The 20,257-nt window shown below is 43.2% G+C and overlaps 1 protein-coding gene across 8 annotated transcripts in view; it reads right to left on the reverse strand.

Annotated features, from left to right (window-relative positions):
• TIAM1 (TIAM Rac1 associated GEF 1) overlaps positions 1-20,257 on the reverse strand; it is a 294,242-nt gene that overhangs the window by 61,474 nt on the left and 212,511 nt on the right. For all 8 annotated transcript variants that reach the window (XR_016347939.1, XM_089773622.1, XM_075910641.2 and 5 more), the window contains 3 exons: positions 18,370-18,444; positions 15,409-15,579; positions 5,907-6,011 (listed from right to left, as the gene is read on the reverse strand). Coding sequence is in view for 7 of the 8 variants with exons in the window: in XM_089773622.1 (XP_089629748.1) it covers positions 5,907-6,011; positions 15,409-15,579; positions 18,370-18,444 (351 nt within the window). In the remaining variant the exon portion in view is untranslated. The remainder of the gene's footprint in view (positions 1-5,906; positions 6,012-15,408; positions 15,580-18,369; positions 18,445-20,257) is intronic.

A 20,257-nucleotide genomic window follows, 5' to 3' on the forward strand; every position in this document is an offset into this window, starting at 1 on the left:
GGGGCAGAGGGGTCATTTATTTATTGCAGCCTCCCCCACACCTGTAAAATGAATTGCTGGAAACAGTGGATTGTGATTAAAAGAGAGGAATGTGATATTTCTAGTACTGCTTGCATGCATGTGGTTATATGCCAAAGTCCATGTATCAGTAAAGTTCTGAGTGTTCCAGGAATGCAGGGCTTGGCCTTCAGGTATTTCTATTTAATCATCTGCAAAAAATCCATGTAGATAAGAATTCTAATTTAGAAATAGATTTAAACCATTATTTGTATTGAAACTATTTTTAAAATTTTAAATCAGAATTTTAATTTACATGCTGCCTGTTCTTTATAGTCTGAAATAGTTCATTTTATATTTATTTATATCCTGAAATTGGTAGAGTGGATTTTTTTCAATTCATTTCTTTATTTCCTAATTGTTAGTAGAATATCACATCTGAAACAGAGACTTCCCTACTACAAAATTTCACACTTGAAATCTTTTGGTAGGTCAGCAAGCCCAGTACATTGCTACTACAGGCAACGCCATCATATAATCCAATTTATAAAATTATCAAGATCTCTCTTAAAACTTATTTATGATGATGATGAGGAGGAAAATACCACAAACTCAAAACATAGAATGATTGTTTGTGCAAGGAATACCACTTTCTGGTATATACTCTGAGACATGAGACGTCATTATTCTGCTCTACTCTGCACAGATCAGGCTTCAATTGGACTACTGTGTCCAGTTCTGGGCACCACATTTCAAGAAAAATTTGGAGAAACTGGAGAAGGTCCAGAGAAGAGCAACAAGAATGATTAAAGATCTAGAGAACATGAGCTATGAGTGAAGACTGAAAGAATTGGACTTATTTAGTTTGGAAAGGAGAAGACTGAGAGGGGACATGACAGCAGTTTTCAAGAATCTAAGAGGGTGTCACAAGGAGGAGGAAGAAAAACTGTTCTCTTTGGCCTCTGAGGATAGGACAAGAAGCAATGGGCTTAAATTGCAGCAAGGAAGGTTTAGGTTGGACATTAGGAAAAGCTTTCTACCTGTCAGGGTGGTTAAACACTGGAATAAGTTGCCTAGGGAGGTTGTGGAATCTCCAGCCCTGGAGATATTTAAGAGCAGGTTAGATAGACATCTATCAGGGATGTTTTAGACAGTGCTTGGTCATGCAATGAGGGCAGAGGACTGGCCTCGATGACCTCTCGAGGTCCCTTCCAGTTCTAGTATTCTATATCAAACTTCCACAAATAACCAAAACTGAAATGGCTTCTGCCAGGCTATACACCACCTTCAGGTTGAACCTCTAATATCTGTGACTCTCTGGTCCGGCAACATCCGTGGTCTGGCAGGATCATGGCTATTGCTGCACCAGAGAGCCCCGGCTGGCCAGGTTCAGAATCACAGCCCAGGCTGGGCCAGCTGTGGGGAGCCCAGCCCCAACGGGGCCAGCACAGGGGAGAGCACAGCCCTAAGCAGGGCTGGTGGCCAGGAGCTCAGCCCCAGCCAAGGCTGGAGGTAGTGGGGCTGGTGGCCAGACTAGGTGCTGTGAGAAGCACAGGCTCAGCCAGGGCTGGCACTGTGAGATGCACAGCTTCGGGCCAGGGCTGGCATGGTGCAGTGCAGGGGAGTGCAGTCCCGGCTAGGGTAATGGCGAGGAGCTTAGCCCCAGGCAGGGCTGGAGTTAGCTGGGTGCGCAGCCCGGACTGGCGCTGCGGCAAGGGGGACAGGGCGCAGCCACTGCCAGGGCTGGAGGCAGCGGGGCCGGCCTCTGTCCGGGCCTGGTGCAGTGGGGGACACAACCCTGGCCAGGCCCGGGACAGTGTGGGACTGCAGGCAGCGGCGGGGAATGCAGCCCCACCCGGCAGTAGGTAGGGAGGCTTGACCTCCCCTCATCTGGCAAACTCCATTGTTCGAGACCACTCAGATCCTCAGAGTACTGGACAAGGGAGGTCCGACCTGTATTAGTGGTTGCAACTTGAACTCAGTGGGACTTGTGCTTTCTACAGCACATATCTCCCACAGCTGTGAGGGGCTGAACACCTCCTGGTCTTTAATGTATTTAACTATGCCAGGTGTTCTCAAACTTTATGGCCTGTGGCCCACCCTGCTCAATGCAGACCTTTCTGTGGACCACCAGCCAGCCATGATGAGGGAGTGGGGTCTGGCCAGGAGGAGGGTGCTGGAGCTGCGGGGGAGGAGGGGAGAGATGCGGGATCTGGGCATGAAAGGGATGGAGGGCGCTTACCGGGCTCCACACCTCCTGCTGCTCCCACTGGCCATGATTCTGGCCAATGGGAGAATCGGGGAAAGCCTCCAGGTGAGAGGTTTCCTGTGCTACCATTTTCCCAGTCATGGGGAGGGGGAGCAGCAGCGCACGGAGCCCCCATGAGTCACATCTGGCTGGTGAGGCTTGCCTCTACCCTTGCAACAGGAAGCCAGTGCTGGTGCTCCAACCTTGGGGGGAGGGGATGGAGTGCCAGCACAGACTCCTCACTGCGGGGGGGACAAGCCCTGAGCCTGCAACCCACCTGCAAGATGGTCGCGGACCACTAGGGGTCCACAGGCCACACTTTGAGAACCACTGATCTACATCACACTCCTGCAAGGTGGAACTTTTTACAGATGGGGAACTATGGCACAGAGTGGCTAGAGGTCAGATCTACAAAGGAATTTGGATACCTCAAAATGCCTACTTGGTATCTAACAGGATTTTCACAAGAAAGTAGGCACCTCATTGCCAGTGAAACCATCTTTTGACAATACCATTAGATCCCTATAAACCTTTGTAAAGCTAGCTTTGTAAGTGACTTAGCCAAGGTAACATAGGCTATCTGTGGAAGAGTAAGAAATTGCACCCAGGTCCCTCAGGGCGTAGGCTAGTGTCCTAACCACTGGAATGTCCTTTCTCTCTTTGAAAGCATCCCACCTTCAGATGCCTAAATGCAGGATCAGCAGCCTACCTGTAAGCTCCTGTTTTTGTCTGTGTTGGCCAGCGTGTAGAAAAACATTTACCTTAACTTTGCAAACATATCAGCTGACTAAATAACTACTTTGTTAATGCTGAAGCAATTCAGTATGGACATGACTAAGGATTTATTCACTAAAAGAAGTATTTTAAATAAAAATACACTTTCAGCCCCCTGGTGTTATAAACATTGAAGCACATAGAATTATATGATAGAATCGTACGCTGAACTTTAAATATTATTCATGTGAGTAGAGTTATATACCTGGTTAAATACTTGCAGAGCCAAAATTTTCAATATTTAGACTTTTGCCTATGGCAGTTTCTTTAACAATCAAATAAGAACCCTATTAGGAATGGTGTTTTTAAAAAAAGATGATGAAGCATTTATAAGCTTGTTTGGTATCATCTAAAGTTGCAATAGTAAAAAAAAAATCAAATCAGTTTTACAAAGCCTCAACCTGATTTAAAATCAAAGAGAGTTATTAAATCATTATATAAGTGGCCTTCATCGAAGGCCCTGGAAACAACAGAACAAGTTTACTAAAGATTCCTTAAACTGGGATATTTTCACAACATAAAGTGTTTGAATCTCTTTCCTCAACATGAACTGCACCATTTAAACCAAAGAGGAAGTCCTGAGCAGCAAACAAGGCTGGAAACAAAGTGGAGTGGCATGGTTGAGGGGGGAGGGAAAGAGGGTTGCAGAATAAATGCTCATGTGAATGCTACACTGTCTGAAGACTACAGAGTACTGCTTGTCCAGGAGTGGATTAGCCCCTGGACAAGCTGTGGGGCTTGTGTAGCACGCCCAATATACACAGATTCACCACCTAAATAGTCAGCATATGTGAACACATTGGGCCACAGCTGCTTCTACAACCAATGGTTGATGTGTTAGTGGCTGTATGAATAGTCCATAGATTGTAGGGGAAGATTTCACCTTCTTATTCCTCCTTCATAGGTCTCCTGCACAAAGTGTGTATGCTTGGTTTGGTTGACAAAGGTTGCACTCGAGTGATATCTCTTTATAGAGATAAAAAATATGAGGCCGGCCCTAGTCAGCTGAGTCAAACTCAAGGAGCGCAGGCCCCAGAGCTGAAAATTTGCTGTGTAGACATTCAGGCTTGGGCTGGAGCCCAGTCTCTGGAACCCCTCCCACCTTGCAGAGTCCCACAACTCAAACTCCAGCCCAAACCCAAATATCAACACAACAATTTTTTGCTTGCAGTCTGAGCCCAGTGATCCTGAGAATGGGTCGCGAGTTTTTGTCCCAGTGAAGATATCCCCTTGGGGACTACATAGAAGCCTAGAAGCTTATCACTGGATAAGCACAAGAAGAAGGGCACCTTAAATAAGAGATTTAATAACCTACACTTTTATACTGCAGACAGTTCAAGAGCCTCTTATAAGATGTGTTATACTCTCTTACAAAAGCATGGCACCATCTCATCTGGCAATCCCCATCTCCAACTCTAGGTGGCAGTGTTTCCTCTTTGTTTCAGTCAGATTCCCTCTAAGCTTCCAGGGTTTCCAAAAGACATGGATATCTATCTCCAGGAGCTTTTTTAACTCTTCTCAAGTCCTTGCACAGATGCCATTTTCCTCTAAAGCTTTGATTTCCCCTGCCCCAGCTTCCTGATCCCATACCCCAGCTCCAACCCAACACTCAGATCTTTGCTATGCAGTCCCTTCTTTCCTAATTAAAGCCATGCATTAACTTTACATAATAGTAACCCCTAAATCAGATGGAAAGGAAGGCAGTTTAGTGTGTCAGGCTTCAGCGAAAAGATTCCCTGACTTAATTTATTGTTCTAAACAGCATTTAAAATAAAAAAAATAAAAATAAAAGCAAGAACCCTGTAAGCACAGTTAGCACTAAAAACAAAATATACTTTAACATAACAAATGAAGCCTCCGTGGTCTTTTTTTTTTTTTTTAAAGATTGAATATAATTATTTCACTTACATTATCAAATAATATTTTTGAAAATACAGATTTCTAATTTTGATTGAAAAAAATCACATGGTTTATGATGAAAGAAAAGAGAACATCTTAGCTGCCTCAGAAATTCATTTTAAAAGCACTTAAATACATTTAAAAGCACTCGATTAGATAGAAAGTAGATAGTTGGGCAGCATAAATACTAAATAACTCTGTAAATAGCTATTTGAGAGACTACAACACGGTAGGTAATAGTCCATTTTATCTTAATTGCAAGAGGATCTCTTCAAGAAACATCTAAATAAAAATAATCACAAAGATTTCCTAGTAACCACACACATGCATAATATAACACATGTACTGCTGTCCTGCTAATATGTTAGGTCGTGGTCTTTCAAACACTTCCAGGCATTGTGAACATTAAGCCTGTGAATGAATACTCCCCCTAATTTCAAATTAAGACTTTAGAGTTAAACACATATGTAAATGTTGCAGGATCAAGGTTTTATTTTTCATAGGATATTAGATGCTACCTCCAACTCTATAGGGGAAAAAATCACCTTTAAGCAGGGTGTACGTACGGAATGTTTTGGCACAAAACAGGTTTCTTTGAGCAAACTGAAAATTAGGAACATTAGAAAAAAAGGGGAATTAGAGTGGAAGTTTAAATTCAACATTAAATATAGTGGTTTCCACCAAGGACTGTGATTTTATTGCACACAAAGTGATTACAAATCCACTCTGTTTACAAGAATATTGTTGAGCTGATTTTTTATGACGCAAATAATGTAGTTTATATGGCGTGGCTGTTTGCTGTGAACTGCAAAGTACTGTAACTACAAGGTAGCTTGTAGTCTACAACATCAAAAAACCTAATTCCATGTACTACAAATACTAGATAATTGCATCTGGATTTTAAATCGCCTTGATGAATGCAACTGAATAGCTAATAGTACCCTGTAAACAAAAGTGTCATTTAACATTGTTCAGCAATTAGTATTACCAATTCATAGATGTCCTCTTCAGGCTTTGGTACATAAAATTGCATCTGGTTTTCTATCAGGAACTTAAGACGCAGAAAGTGAGCTGAATGATCCAACTGATGTGTCTGCAACAAACAGGAGGAGAGAGATGCTTTCAGAGAGAAAAGACAATGGCTACAGTTATATACAAGAAAATAAAGCCACACATTTTTAAGATAGATAATATATAATGACACGATGGATGGAAAAGCTCTCTATCTTCCATAAGAAGTGTGAACATTTTGTAACCTAAATAGAGTCTGAAAGTTTCTCTCATCCCCCTCGTTCTCAAAATAAGAATTTTTCACCTAACTGCTTATCGCAGCTCGAAAGGTAAAGCTATTACTTTAAGTAACACCTTCAATTTTGCTTATTTTGCAACTCTATCTTCGCCCATTTCATATTATTACAGAAATGATGAGCCGAATATTATTAATGCAAAAGAATTATAGCATGCTTCCTGAATGCAAGTATATTTTTTAAAAAGACTAAGTAGAAAATATATTCTGGCTAACAAAGAGAAGGATACCATATGCTATTTTCATAGGCATAAGAAAGTAATTTCTTTCTGAACTTTTTCATGTTAAACAATCAGGCATTCTGTGGTAAGTCTGCAAGCAAGAGTATGGATAAAATATTCACCTCAGTGCTTTAGACCAGTAGCGGGGAACCTTTTTTGGGCCAGGGACCACTGACCCACAGAAAAATCAGTCGGGGGCCCGCACACAAGTGAGAGGTGGGGAAAAAACCCCTCCCTGTGGCCCCAGCCTGAGAAGGAGAATGACACTGTCCACATTCCCCTCTCACACCAAAGTCTAGAGGGGCCCAACCTAGTAGATTTTGTGTGCTACAGCCCCTGGGGGGCAGTAGGAGGGCTGGAGCACCAGTGCAGGCTTCCCAATGCTGGAGGGTACTGAGCTTTGGAGGCCAGATTCAAGCAAGGCGAGGGCCGCATCTGGCCCCCCAGACTTGAGGAGCCTCACCCCTGCTATAGACTGTAAACAGCATATAGGATATTCTAAAGATGCGCACTGATTACTTCCCCATGCAAACATCCTATGTCATTTTAAAGTAAGGGTATAGAATCCCTGCTTAAAAAGTTAACTGTTAAAGTGTTACATTTAACCAGGATCTGGTACGGTGTGGTAGGGCTGGTTAAGGTGAAGCAGCCCCTGCTTGCAATGAATAGGGCCCAGCTGGACTGGAGCAGCCCTCTGCCTACAGGCTGCTCTAACCTGGCTTGGTCCACTGTGACACAGGTGGGGACTGTTTGGGCCAGGTTGGGCTGCTGGTTAACCGCTTACCCAGTAAGAATCACACCGTAATGGTGATGCTTACCAGGTAACCACTTAATCTTTCCATCCCTACTTTAAAGATATTGTAATTAGCTGCAGATATGTCCTTTGACTGGGAGATGGCAGTTACATTTCCTCTACACAGCTCAGACATTTCAATTAAACTGAGGCTAAGTCAATGTGTAATCAAAATGCATTAAAGCAATGGCAAACACAAGGATATCATTCATAAGTTACTTTGCAAAGTTGGTAAACTGTTGACTAACATAATCAAGAAAATCCAGACGTGATTCACAAATATAAGAAGCGAGTACATCCCTCACTGTTATCTGTGAAGTCCTATTATTCACTGTTTATATTTAGAAAATAGTCACAAAGTTTCCCAGATTTTAGTTCAATAATTGAACTGGAAATCTGTAATGGAATTGCATAATTTGCTATTTGTTATTCTACTGCTTTAAAAATCTCAGCTATCCAATAACAAAGCAGAAGCAACACCCAAGAGCCAACCACACATCACACAAAATTAATATTGCACAGCAAATAGTCAGTGTGAATAATTTAAATATCAGCCTATGGGTTTTTCATCTATGAATTCTTCAATGAATATCTAGAACCAGGAAAGATTCACACACTGAAAAATTACCACATTTGAAACAAGTATTATTCACAACTAGTTACAACAAAAAATATATAGTTCACTTTATATCCAAATCTGTCTAATTTAAACAAATGAAATTATCACTACATAAAACCGAGTATCAAATCAGACAACCATTGTAATTTAGACAATATATAAATTAATTCAAAACAATTTGAAATTTACCACAAAATAAAAATAGCTAAATAAGACATCTGCATTCTACTAAAACTTTTTTTTAGATCAGCTTGGCATTTTATTTGCAGCCTATTATACAAAAACACACAGACACAGACACACACACACACAATGAAGCATGGTTGTTATAACTGTGCAGAAAAATAAATCAACCAGACATTAGTTTCTGCTCAGATTAACCTATTACAGGTTGGACCTCCCTTGTCCAACACCCTCGGGACCTGACCAATCCCAGATGAGGGAATTTGCTGGACAATGGAAGGTCCCCCTGACACTAGCCCCTCAGCTCGCTGCCTCTCCCGGCTGGGCTTTCTGCTGGTCAGCCCCAGCCCCCCAGCACCACTGCTGGCCAGGTGGCATGCTGCCTGTTTGGTCTGCCACAGCCGCCGCCCCAGCCCCAGCCCCACCCCTGGTGTCAGGTGGCATCAGCTCCAGTCACGCTGACGCTGCCACCACCCAAATGCTGCAGCCCCACCACCACCCAGGCCAACATGGCCTGGCCAGGCTTCCCCTCTTGGGCTGCTGTGGTGCCTGCTGCCGGGTGGCAGAAAGCTCCAATCACACTCTGCCCAGGCTGCTGCATGCCAGATACTAACAGACTGGCAGGGCTGCACTGGGCTCTCAGCTGCTGGTCCCCCTACTCCGGAGCGCTCTCATGCAGGAGTATCTGTGGTTATGCTGGACCACAGATGTTGCCAGACCAGAGAATCTCAAATTTGGGAGATAGAACCTGCAGCACCAGTTATCAGAAGAGCCAGTGATGAGAAAATGGCCACATTAAAAAATTCTGAACCTTGAGTCTAATAAAATACATTTATACACCTGTCTTGTATTTTGAGAGTGGTCTAAAAATTTAGATTAACAATCTGGGGGCTCTCTAATAAATCTCACTGTGAGACTAGATACGGAATGGACACATTGTGTGAGACATTTAAAACAAAATGGACAAAGCGGCACAAAAATATACCGTTGGTAAAAATTAAAAAAAAAAAAATCACTGACAGAGAAATGTAACAGATGTCCCAATAGCCATCTCTGTCATTCTGCACTCTCTTGTGCCTGAGACCTCACGAACACCAGACATATCTGCATGGCAGTTATTGACAGAACTACATGCCAACAAGTTTAGCTTGACATATTAATAACAGTCAAGGATCTACAATAGGGATGGGGAACCTATGGCCTGTGAGCTAGATCCAGCCCCTGAGATCCCTTGATCCAGCCTGTAAGGCTTGAGGTTCCCCACCCTGCAGTGGGAGGAAGCAGTGGGGAGCCAGTACTAAAGCCCTTGCCTGGCTGGCTCTAGCTGGTGGAAGAAGAGGATGTGTGTGCTGTTGTTCCCCTCCCCACCAGCTCTGGGAAGCTGGTGCTCACCTGCTGGCTTTTCCCCCACCCCTCAAATTGGCTGGGAATCATGGCTGACGGGAGTGGTGAGGGGCAGTGCCTGTGAGCACAGTCTGGCACAGAGCCTCCTGTGGCCTCCCCAGGAGCTGCACCAAATAAGTGCCCCAGTCCCTGCCCCCACTTCTACCCCCCCATCTTCCCAGAGCACACTCCCAGTGAGCTCCTGCACCTTCCCTCCTCACCAGAACACTCTCCTCCAGCCCACTCCAGCACTCTACCTTGCTCCCTGACCCTGCACCCTCAGCCCACTACTTGGTAGCCCACTCCTGTACACGGAACCCCTCACTTTTGGCCCCACTTCAGAGCCTAACAAGCTACAAGCCCCCAGAAGAGTTAATCCAGCCCTGAGCCTTGCCCCTCTCCCCCTGCTGGGCTGGAGCATGAGGAGAATACTGGTGCCCCAAGTTGCATGAGTGGGGAGAGTTTCTCTTATTTTCTGATTCTCAGTTAGGGGTCCAGGTCAGTGAGGATTGGGTTGGTTTTTTTCCCCTCACCTGTGTGTGGCCCCCAACTGATTTGTCTGTGGGTCAGTAGCCCCTGACCCGAAAAAGGTTCCTCACCACGATCTAGAGAGGGGTATACTTATAGGCTGTGTCTACACTGGCATGAATTTCCGGAACTGCTTAAAACGGAATACTATTCAGTTTTCAGTTTTTAAAGGAGCGTCTACATTGGCAGGCTGCTTTTCCGGAAAAGCCCTTTTTCCGGAAAAGCGTCTGTGGCCAATGTAGACGCGCTTTTCCGGAAAAGAGCCCCGATCGCCATTTTCGCGATCGGGGCTTTTTTCCGGAAAAGACTACTGGGCTGTCTACACTGGCCCTTTTCCGGAACAGTGTTCCAGAATAAGGACTTATGCCCGAGTGGGAGCAGAATAGTTTTTCCGGAATAGCGGCTGATTTTGTACAGTAGAGCATCGTTGCTTTTCTGGAAATTCAAGGGCCAGTGTAGACAGCTCGCAGCTTATTCCGGAAAAGCGGCTGATTTTCCGGAATAAGTGGCCCAGTGTAGACACAGCCATATTGTAGCTTCCAAACAGCAATACTAGATTTCTTCCTATTCCAAGAAATAACCTTATAATAATGTTTCAGTTTACTTGAAGGCTATTCAGAAATCCTATGGAAATCACTGAGCGTATACATTAATCCTTGGGGCTGCTATGATTTTACAACAGCAACTTTCCCAAAGGACAGCCTAATCCATAGTTCAGTGAAGTCAAGGAAAACTTTTCAACTTCTGTCAGTGGGCTCTTAATCAGGCCCAGAGAAAATTTTAAGTGTATCTACTTTAATGCAGGTCACTTTAGAGAAGTTTGATTAGAAGAATAAGATTTTTGCTCAACACCTTTAGTTCTGAGATTAGGACTGAGGAAAATGGAGAGATTTTGAATGCAATGTTGAAACCATGGCAAAAAATAAAATGCACTCTCTCAGGAGTACTGTCAATGTAGATTTCTCCTTCTAATTGATTTTTAGAACAGAAAACAGGACAAATCTGTTAGTCAATTTCAGAAAATGGTCTTCAAATTCAGACATTTCTACATCATTTTTGTATTCCATTCCTTAGTGAGGCTCATTTGTTCCCATGAATGAGTGATCTCTGATTTTGATCATTTTCAGGAGAAATAGAAGGGTCAATGAATATTCTAGATCATGTATGTTGAGCCAGATGGCATTTCTTGGAAAATATATAAGCCTATGCAGATATAACGGAGTTTCACTCAGTTCAGGAGATGCAAGTCCCCAACTTTTGGAAACAGTCAGTATACAAATATCTATGTGTACTTATATATCTCAGAGGGGCAGCTGTGTTAGTCAGTAACTTTAAAAACAACAAGTAGTCCTGTAGTGCCTCAGAGTCAGAGTCAGAGTCTCTCTCTCTCTCTATATATATATATATATTTATATTTATATTTATGGTGCCCCCTACTCGCTACACTCGCCAACCCCTGTTTCTGTGGGGGGCAGGTAGCCCCACTTCTTGCTGAGCCCTCTCCCACAGCTGCCAGGGAGGGCCAGGGCCATACTAGCCCTCCCAGGCTGCTTGGCTCCCCACCTCTCCAGCTCTGCTGGGGCCACATCAATCCTGGAGGATAAGCAAGTCTGGCTCACTCCCCAGCCACCGGGGAGGGCCGGGGTTGTGCCAGACCAAGCCTGCCACCCCCTCCACCCCAGCTGCAGCCAGTCCGAGCTTTCTCCTCTCCCCTGCAGGAAGCTGGTGCTGGCACGCTAATCTTGCAGGAGGTGGGGCATGGGGTGCCAGGCAGGCAGCAGCCCAAGCGCTCCCTGGCACAAGGCAGTCAGAGGCAGCAGTTCCCCGCTGAGTCTTAGAGTGTTGGGGCCCCGAGCATAGTGAGGAGCTGCTGCCACCACCCCCTGGCCCTCCTGTAGGGAGGCAGAATCTGCCCAGGCCAGGCTGCCAAGCAGCTTTGCTGTCCCTGAACAGTATCTGGAGCAGGGAGGCAGTACAAGAATGGAGCCTGTGGGACGCCAAGTGGCATCACTTTGTCAGCCCATGGAAAAACTATTATAGCTAGCTAGATAGTATCATGAGCTTTCGTGGGCATCCCCACTCTGCTCATCTGAGTAAATGGGTTTTCCCCACAAAAGCATGTATAGTGTCTCTAAGGGCACGTCTACATTAGGAAATTGTTTTGAAATAACTCCCAAAATAATTATTTTAAAATAGCACGTCCACACTATAGGAAGCCTCCAAATTAGTCCTAAGCAGGCTCCCTTAATGTGGACATACTAACTTGACTTAGAGCTCCAAGAAGCACTGGAAAGTAATTACAGTAAAACTCCATTTGTCCAGCATCTGATGGTCCGGCACCATCAGGAACCCGGAAGTGCTCCGGGCAGCCGGACCGTTGGAGTTGCTCTGCCCCCGGCTTCCCCAATTCAGCCACTGCTGAAACTGACCAGTGGCTGAATCGGGGAAGCCAGAGGCAGAGCAGCTGGGGTGCTGCTGGGTTGGTCCAGTAGCGCCGAGGAGCGACGCTACCGGACTAACCCGGCAGCACCCCAGCTGCTCTGCCCCCGGCGTCCCCAAGTCTGCCACAGGTGTCCCGATTCAGGTGAAACTGACCAGCAGCGGCTGAATCGGGAACGCCTGGGGCAGAGCTGGACTATCGGAAGGGGGGGGCTATGAGGGGTCTGGGGTGGCATCCCCCCCCACACCACCCTACACACCTCATAGCCCCCCCTTCCGATAGTCCGGCATATCTGATAATCCGGCAGCCCCTGGGTCCTAAAGGTGCCATATTATTGGCAGTTTAGTGTACTTTGAATTACTCTGGGAAGTAGTTATTTCAAAATAGCAGCAGCAGAGCATCTACACTACCACAATTTTGAAATAAGTGTCATTCCTCATGGAAAGCAGGAGTTATTATTTCAAAATAACCAGCCCGTTATTTTGAAGTAACAGGCTTGGTAGCATGGATGCTCCACTTGTAATTTCGAAATCTGGGCAGTTATTTAGAAATAACTCCCTAGTGTAGACCAGGGCTAAGGTGCTACAGGACTACTCATTTTTTTACTTTATATATATATATATATATATATATATATATATATATATATATATATATATACACATACACACACACACACACATTTACACGGATATATGTTAGCATGAAATACATAAATACACTCACATAACCTGATTTTTGTTTCTTGGCTTCCAAATGGAATTCTTGTTAAGTATTAGAGAAAAACAATCTTAAAAATAAGCCAAAATACTAAAAGTATTTTTTTAAACCCTAAAACCTGATGGTTACACACAAACAAGCAATAAGAGTGCATTATTCTGCAAATATTCTACTGCATTTTGAATTATCTGATAGAATAGTCAAGATCAGTTTAATGGCATGGATGGTCTTAACTATATCTACAGCATGAAGAAGACTATATGAAATGTAGATCTTGAAATGTTTACTGTACCAGAAAGTGACTGTTCTCAGATGGCAGATGGTAAACTGATGTGAAATGATGTGGATCAGATAGTAAAAGGAAAAAGAAAAAGCTGAATGCAAGAGACAGAAGAAAGAGATTGGTTATTAAATGTTATAGAAAAGGATGCGTCTATCGTATTTTCCAGACTGACTTACGGAAAAGAAGGAAACAGATATTAGCTCTAAAAGACTTACAAAATGGCACCAGGGATCATATCCTTAATTGGTGTAAACTGAAATCAGTGGAGCTCCACCAATTTCACCAGCTGAGGATCTGACCCACTGAGTTAACCACACTTACCCAGAAGGAAAATATCAACCCTAAAAATAAATCATTACTAATAGTGTATCATCCAACTTCCCTGTTATGCCTCTCTCTTAAAAATGTCATTTCTCTCTGACTACAATGAGGAGCTTTCAGAAATTGCAGTAGTCTTTAGAAGTGCACCTGGCAGTGAGCTGAGCACAGTGTGTAATTACCCAAAACAAATGTCTTGCTTTGCACCTTCCAGCTCTTTAGCTGCATGCACAACGTATCTTTAAAACTCCCCAAAGTTCAGTCATTAGTAGATCTTGATATTTTAAGTAAAAAGAAGCCTCACTATGCAGAACAGCGTTTAAGTTTCTGCACGTTAGTTTTGGTTTGCAAGTTAAGTGGTTAGTGGAATACATTATTTAGACACCAGAACTCAGAATTTGGGTTAGATTCACCAAAGCTATAAACTTCATTTCTTGAGATTTCACTCTTAATAGCCAAGCTTATCCATTTTTTAACCTGAATTATTTACTTTGAAAAGTAAACGTGTGTTTCTAGTATATAGATGTAGTTCCCTTCTCTCCTTCCCTTCCCCACACTGGATGAAACTGGTTCTGCAACATGGACAAACACAGATAATTTTTTTTTCTTCTAGTGACATCATATTCTTTTTGAAGTTCTAGCTTTAGCTCTCTGACTACTCCTTATTTGGTAGGTGGATGATACCTGAAAACTGGGAGCTACTTAGCAATTAGGAAAATGGATGATGTCATCACACTTTTCGGGGGAAGGAAGAAGTAACATGAGGATTGCAGGTAGGGTTGCCAGGTGTCCTGTATTGATCTGGACAGTCCGGTATTTTTGCCTCCTGACCGGTAAAAAAATTCAGAACATGCTGGACACCTAAAATGTCTGGTATTTTCTGATTTTTTTCCCGACCAGGAGGCAAAAATCCCGGGTGCTTAGCGGGTTCTTCAAGGGAGACAGTGGACAGCTGCCGGCAAACTGCTAGGGCCAAAAAGCCTCAAAAGCATTTCTTAAAGGGGCCACAGTTTTTTTTAAATTCTTCTTTGCTTAACAACTCTTGGAGATCTTTTTTTTATTATTATTATTTTGCACTCGACAACTTTGGTCTTCTCCCCCCCACCCCCCCCCCCCTTTCCCCCTCCAACAGAATTTTTTCCCGTGGTTTTTGTTTTGGGCGGGGGAGGGAGGTGTTCGGTATTTTTGGTTAAACCATCTGGCAACCCTAATTGCATAAGCTAGCTCTCTCATTGGGAAGCAGGAAGGGTTGGCATTGGGAAGAAAGAAGACAGCAGCACCTATTATCATGCAAGTTTTCAGAAGCAGGAAGTTCCTTTGGGTTGCTTGTCAGGGGAAGGGGATAGAGATATTGTTGGGGGGGATGAATTGCATGCAGTTGTGTCATCCTGGAAAGGAATGTAAAGGGCTTGGTGGGAATGGCATATGAAGGCAGTTTATAGATTTACATGCAGTATTCTAAGAGAAAAAGACAATTAGCAAAAACACGGATTTTTCTTTAAAAAGCTAAAAACTAAAATTTAAGGATTTTGCTTCCTATTCAAGGTTGTACAATTTTACTAAACAACTCAGTGTTATTGTGATTTTACTTCTAACGTCCAACTGGTCTGTTAAATACAGTACAGCAGATTTTTGTATGAAATGCCTAAAAATTGGAAATTTTCTCTAAAATATGTATTTCAAAGTGCCCGTTTACCTTACAAATCATTTCCAAAACATCTCTTGTAGTGTCACCTGGACGGATTACTGTCAAAGCAGGCTGGTTATTTGGCAGGCAGAACCAAGACGGTGTAAAATACTCATGGACCCAAATGTCGCATTCAGGATTATGCTGATGGGTACTGGTCAGTGGCACTTCTTTTTCCCTCTGAACAGAAAAATCCATTAATTAAAACATTGATAATAAAATATCATCCATCTCTTCTTCAGTACTGAAGTCTGTGTGCTATATTTTATATATACACCCAACTGTGTAACCCTGTCAAAGGAAAGACATTTTATTCACAAACCTAGACTAACAGCTAGTCTATATTACAAAGTTTTGTTGCTTTAACTATACTGGTACAAATTAAAATAGCAATTCCACCCCACTACCTCTTTAGTTACCAGTGCGGACACAATTTTACTGGTATAAATGTGCTTATACCAGTATATAGCTTAGTCTAGTTTGGGAAGAAGAAAAAGTTATTCTGGTATCTGGTGCCTTAATACTGGTATAACTGTGTCTTCAATAGGCTAATATTAGTGTAACTACATCTGTGAAAAATCACATCCATAACCAATATAACTATACTAGTATTACTTGTCTAGTAATCAGCCCTTAGTGGATGTTCAAGTAGCACTAGAATTGCAGTTTGTATATTGCAATTTGGACTGGAAGAATTTGGGGCTTTTAAATGGAGTTTCACTATAGCAAAATTCATTCCCATGTAAAATTATACCAGTGGTCATCTAATTCTGTACCCTGTCTCCAACAGTGGCCAGCACTAGCTGCTTCAGAGGAAGAAATTGCAGCAGACAGTTCTGAGTTAACTTGCCTCCAGGGAAAGTTTCCTCCTACCACCATTCCCTCCCCTATAATTACAGGTTGGCTCACACCCTAACTTAATGCATAAGGATTACATACACCTTTCAAAACTTTCTTTTTAAATGTATTTGTGATTACACAGTACTAATTAAAATAGACCCATAGTGTCCATTTCTTGTGACAGACAGATAAATAGACCAGGAGATAAGGACTCTAAGAAGCAGGAAAGTCTTATGTATGATTAATACATTGCATGGAAAAAATCAGAAAATTTGGGTGCTATTCCTGCCTCTGCCAAAGATTTTCTGCAGGACTCTGCTCTACTCGACTCATATGTAAAATATGACTAATATATCCACCCTATAGGGAAGTTGAGAGTTAAATTTAGGAGAGAGTTTAAGAGGTGGGTTGTGCCCACGAAAGCTCATGATCCCATCTACAGGTTTTGTTAGTCTTTAAAGTGCTACCAGACTATTTGTTGTTTTTTAAGTTTTTCCTGTTACAGACTAACTCAGCTACCCCTCTGAAGCTTCTGAAGTTCCTCTGAGATATCATTGGAAAGGTTGTAATCTACTCAATATGATTATCCTATTTGCATGCATGTATCATTTCTGTATCTGAATTTGAAAATATTGACTGTAGTTTTATTAGCTTCAGTCCAGACCCACTCAAGCAACAGACAATGGGACTTAACCTTCCTGCATACCTGTGGGTCAGCCCAAAAAGTATGGAAGGGGGAAGGGAGGACTTCCAGAGACCTCTGACAATGGCACCTGATGCTGGGATCCAATCTGGAATGAGGTCTATTGCCACAAGAGCAGGGGGGAAGTTTAAACTGGACACAAAGGATTCCCACTTATGCAAAACCTATTTAAGTATGGGGAGTGAGGTAATCTTGGTCCTGAGTTCTCCCTGGTTTCCCCACCCAAGTAAAACCCTGATCGTACTGAAGTCAAAGAGAAATTGCTAATGACTTAAATGGAGCCATAGCTATATGTAGCAATGTAGGGGTAACAATATAAAGAAAATTACTGATGTTAAAAATTAAGGCTCCAGTGCTTCAAATCTCCCTATTACCTAACCAAGCACAATGAAAAGAACTGAAGGTGCTAAGGTTTCTAGATATTACAGCAGTGGTCCCAGACCTTTTGGGGCTGCCAGGCACCCGGGGGAGGGGTCACGCATGCGCTGCGCACCTGGGGTGCAAGAATGGCTTGGGCCGGCACTGATCACTCAGTGGGTGCACATTAATGCCCTGGCAGGCGCCATAACACCTGCAGGCACCACATTGGGGACCACTGTATTACAGGATAGCACACCCTATCGGTCATTTTAAATTGTCTCTTTTGTAGGTTGAAGTTAGACCCCCAGAGGTACATTTTTGAGCAAGCTGCATAATTCCCATTGGCTGCAGGTGGTGTCACACACAGTTAAATCCCTACTCACTCCCTTAAAAATGTGATCCTTAGCACTGGCTTGACAGTGCTTTATAGCTGAATTTCCTCTGGGTGTTTAGGAAGGAGATTGTGACTGTTTTTGGAAAGCTAAAAGCCTTATGGGTGTGTATACAGTATTAAAGCTACATGTGGAGAATAATGTGTTTCCAAATGCAATAATACTAAATTAGCAATAGGTTCACATATATCCTTTGCTAGTTACAATTAACATTATCAAGGCCTGTTTACTGTATATTAACATACACTGTTGCATCATCACTTCCTTCTCCTGAGGTAAAAACGTAGCATATGGGAAATGAGGACTTTATTATAAACAATATTAACGCCTCCTATAATTAGTTATATGCTAATACTAGTAGTTAGGGAACCTCTTAGGGTTAACAGTCCTTATGGACTCTGCAACTCTAGCCACAGAATGGATTGTGGATCACTGTAGTTATGACCACAATGACTCCATCCCCTTTATGACAAGATATTGGTGATCACAGGGTGCAGGGCAGCATCCTGCCCTCCTTCCCCCCATGGCTGCCAGAAATCACTACAGGTACAGGTTGCTGTCATAGGATCTGCTTTCCCTATCTTAATTCTACCTCATCTTACCAGGAGAGCAAGAATATGCTTTATTTTCAAACATGCTACTGGAACTCCTTTGTAAAGTCCAGATTGTTCTTACCTTGCCATCTGGTACTGCATCATCAAAAATTCCTTCTAAAGATTTCTTTGCCGAATCAACACCTTCACCAAAGACCTGCAGAACAAAAAGTGCCATTTTATAACAGATAACATAATGGAAACAGAAACTCTAACTACTGTACAGTATTAAAGCTAAATGTGAGGAATACGGTCTTCAAAAAAAATCTCTTGACATTGAGGATGTAAGTTAAACTGACAATCTATTTCAATAACCACCTCTAAAAATACATTAGCTCAAATTCCTAAAAAATATAGAGGGAGGCAAAATATCCTAATGCAAGGAAGAGGAACATCTTTGGGTCGGGGACTGCTGACCCCCTGGCATGTACATTTTATGTGTTCCAGCCCTATGGTGAGAAAGTGGAAGCGCTGAACTACCAGTGCAGGCTCCCCAGTGCTGGGGAGGGGGAGAGCCCCAAGCCTCGGGGGCTGGATCCAGGCAAGCTGGGGGGCCACAGATTCCCCACCCCTGTCCTAATGGATGGGGCAGCAGGCTGGGAGATTGAACTTTTATTTCCAGTCCTGTCAGTGACTTGCTGTGTGAACCTGGACAATTTTTATCTCCTCTGTGCTTCAGTTTCCACATCTGTAAAAATGAAGATAATAATGCTTATCCACTTTTATAAGCACCCCAGATGAAGAATACTGTATAATTATTCTTATAAGCAAGCTTATTTGTTTATTTTGTAAAGGCTCATCCAACCACAATAGTCTGGGCCCAACATGACTTCTTGCTAATGAAGTAACAGACAATGATGTAGTAGGAGGTAAGGATAATAGGACTGTGCAGGGGCGAGAATACAAGTAGAGAAGAAGTATTTGCAGGATCAGGCAATAGCTGACACGGAACTGATCCAGACTGGCACACCTTGGGCATAGGGCTTACATATTTATCAACTTGTTGAAGGGAAGACCCACAGCTTTGGTTTCATTACATCAGGCCTACAAGGAGCCTGCTAGAGTTAATACTGGAAAATGTTTTCTATAAATCTATGTATTCACTTGTTTATAATTGTGTTGTTAATTATTATTCATGTTGTGTTTAATATGGGCCAGGAACCATGCAGGATATGAAAGAGATATGGTCACTACTCAATAAAGCTTACAATCTAAAGCCCCCATTTTGCAAATCCAAATAATATGACTAGGGTTGCCAGATGGTTTCAACAAAAAAAACGGACACACTTGACATTACTTAACAATCCAGATTACATCTTATTTACAAAATACTGGACATTTATATTTTCTCAATTTGTTTCCCGAACAGAAAGCTCAAATACTGGACTGTCTGGTTCAAAACCGGACACCTGGCAACCCTAAATATGACTACTAATTAGGGATGTTAAATATTGGTTAATAGATTAGTTGAGTAACCTTGTGAATTCTTACTGTATCAGAGGCAGCAGCGTGGGGTGCCAGGCAAGAGCTGTCCATGAGAGGGGCCAGTTTAAAAACCAGCTCCCCTCATGGGCCACCTGCCTGTTGCCCCTTGCTGCTTCCTCTGATACAGGGGTGACAGCAGCCCCTGTCTAGGGGCTGGGGGGGAGGGAGGGGAGGAAGAGGTCTGAGATCCTGGACCTGACATGAGCCGGAACTGAGCTAGGTTGCCTTCCTGCCTGGCTCCTAACACACTTTAAATGCAGAGCCACAGCGGGGGTAGGTCCCGGACCCATCGCAAGCCAGCCAGGTTTGAGACAGGCTGCTGGCTAGCCTTCTTAAAAATTTACTGGTGTGTGTGTGTGTGGGTGTGTGTGTGTGTGTGTGTGTGTGTGTGTGTGTGTGTGTGTGTGTGTGTGTGTGTGTGTGTGTGTGTGTGTGTGTGTGTGGTGGGGGAGAATGCATGTACTCTATATATAGCATTAGCCTAA

The sequence above is a fragment of the Pelodiscus sinensis genome, chromosome 1, assembly GCF_052426305.1.
Source record: "Pelodiscus sinensis isolate ZL-2025 chromosome 1, ASM5242630v1, whole genome shotgun sequence".
Taxonomy (NCBI): Eukaryota; Metazoa; Chordata; order Testudines; family Trionychidae; genus Pelodiscus; species Pelodiscus sinensis.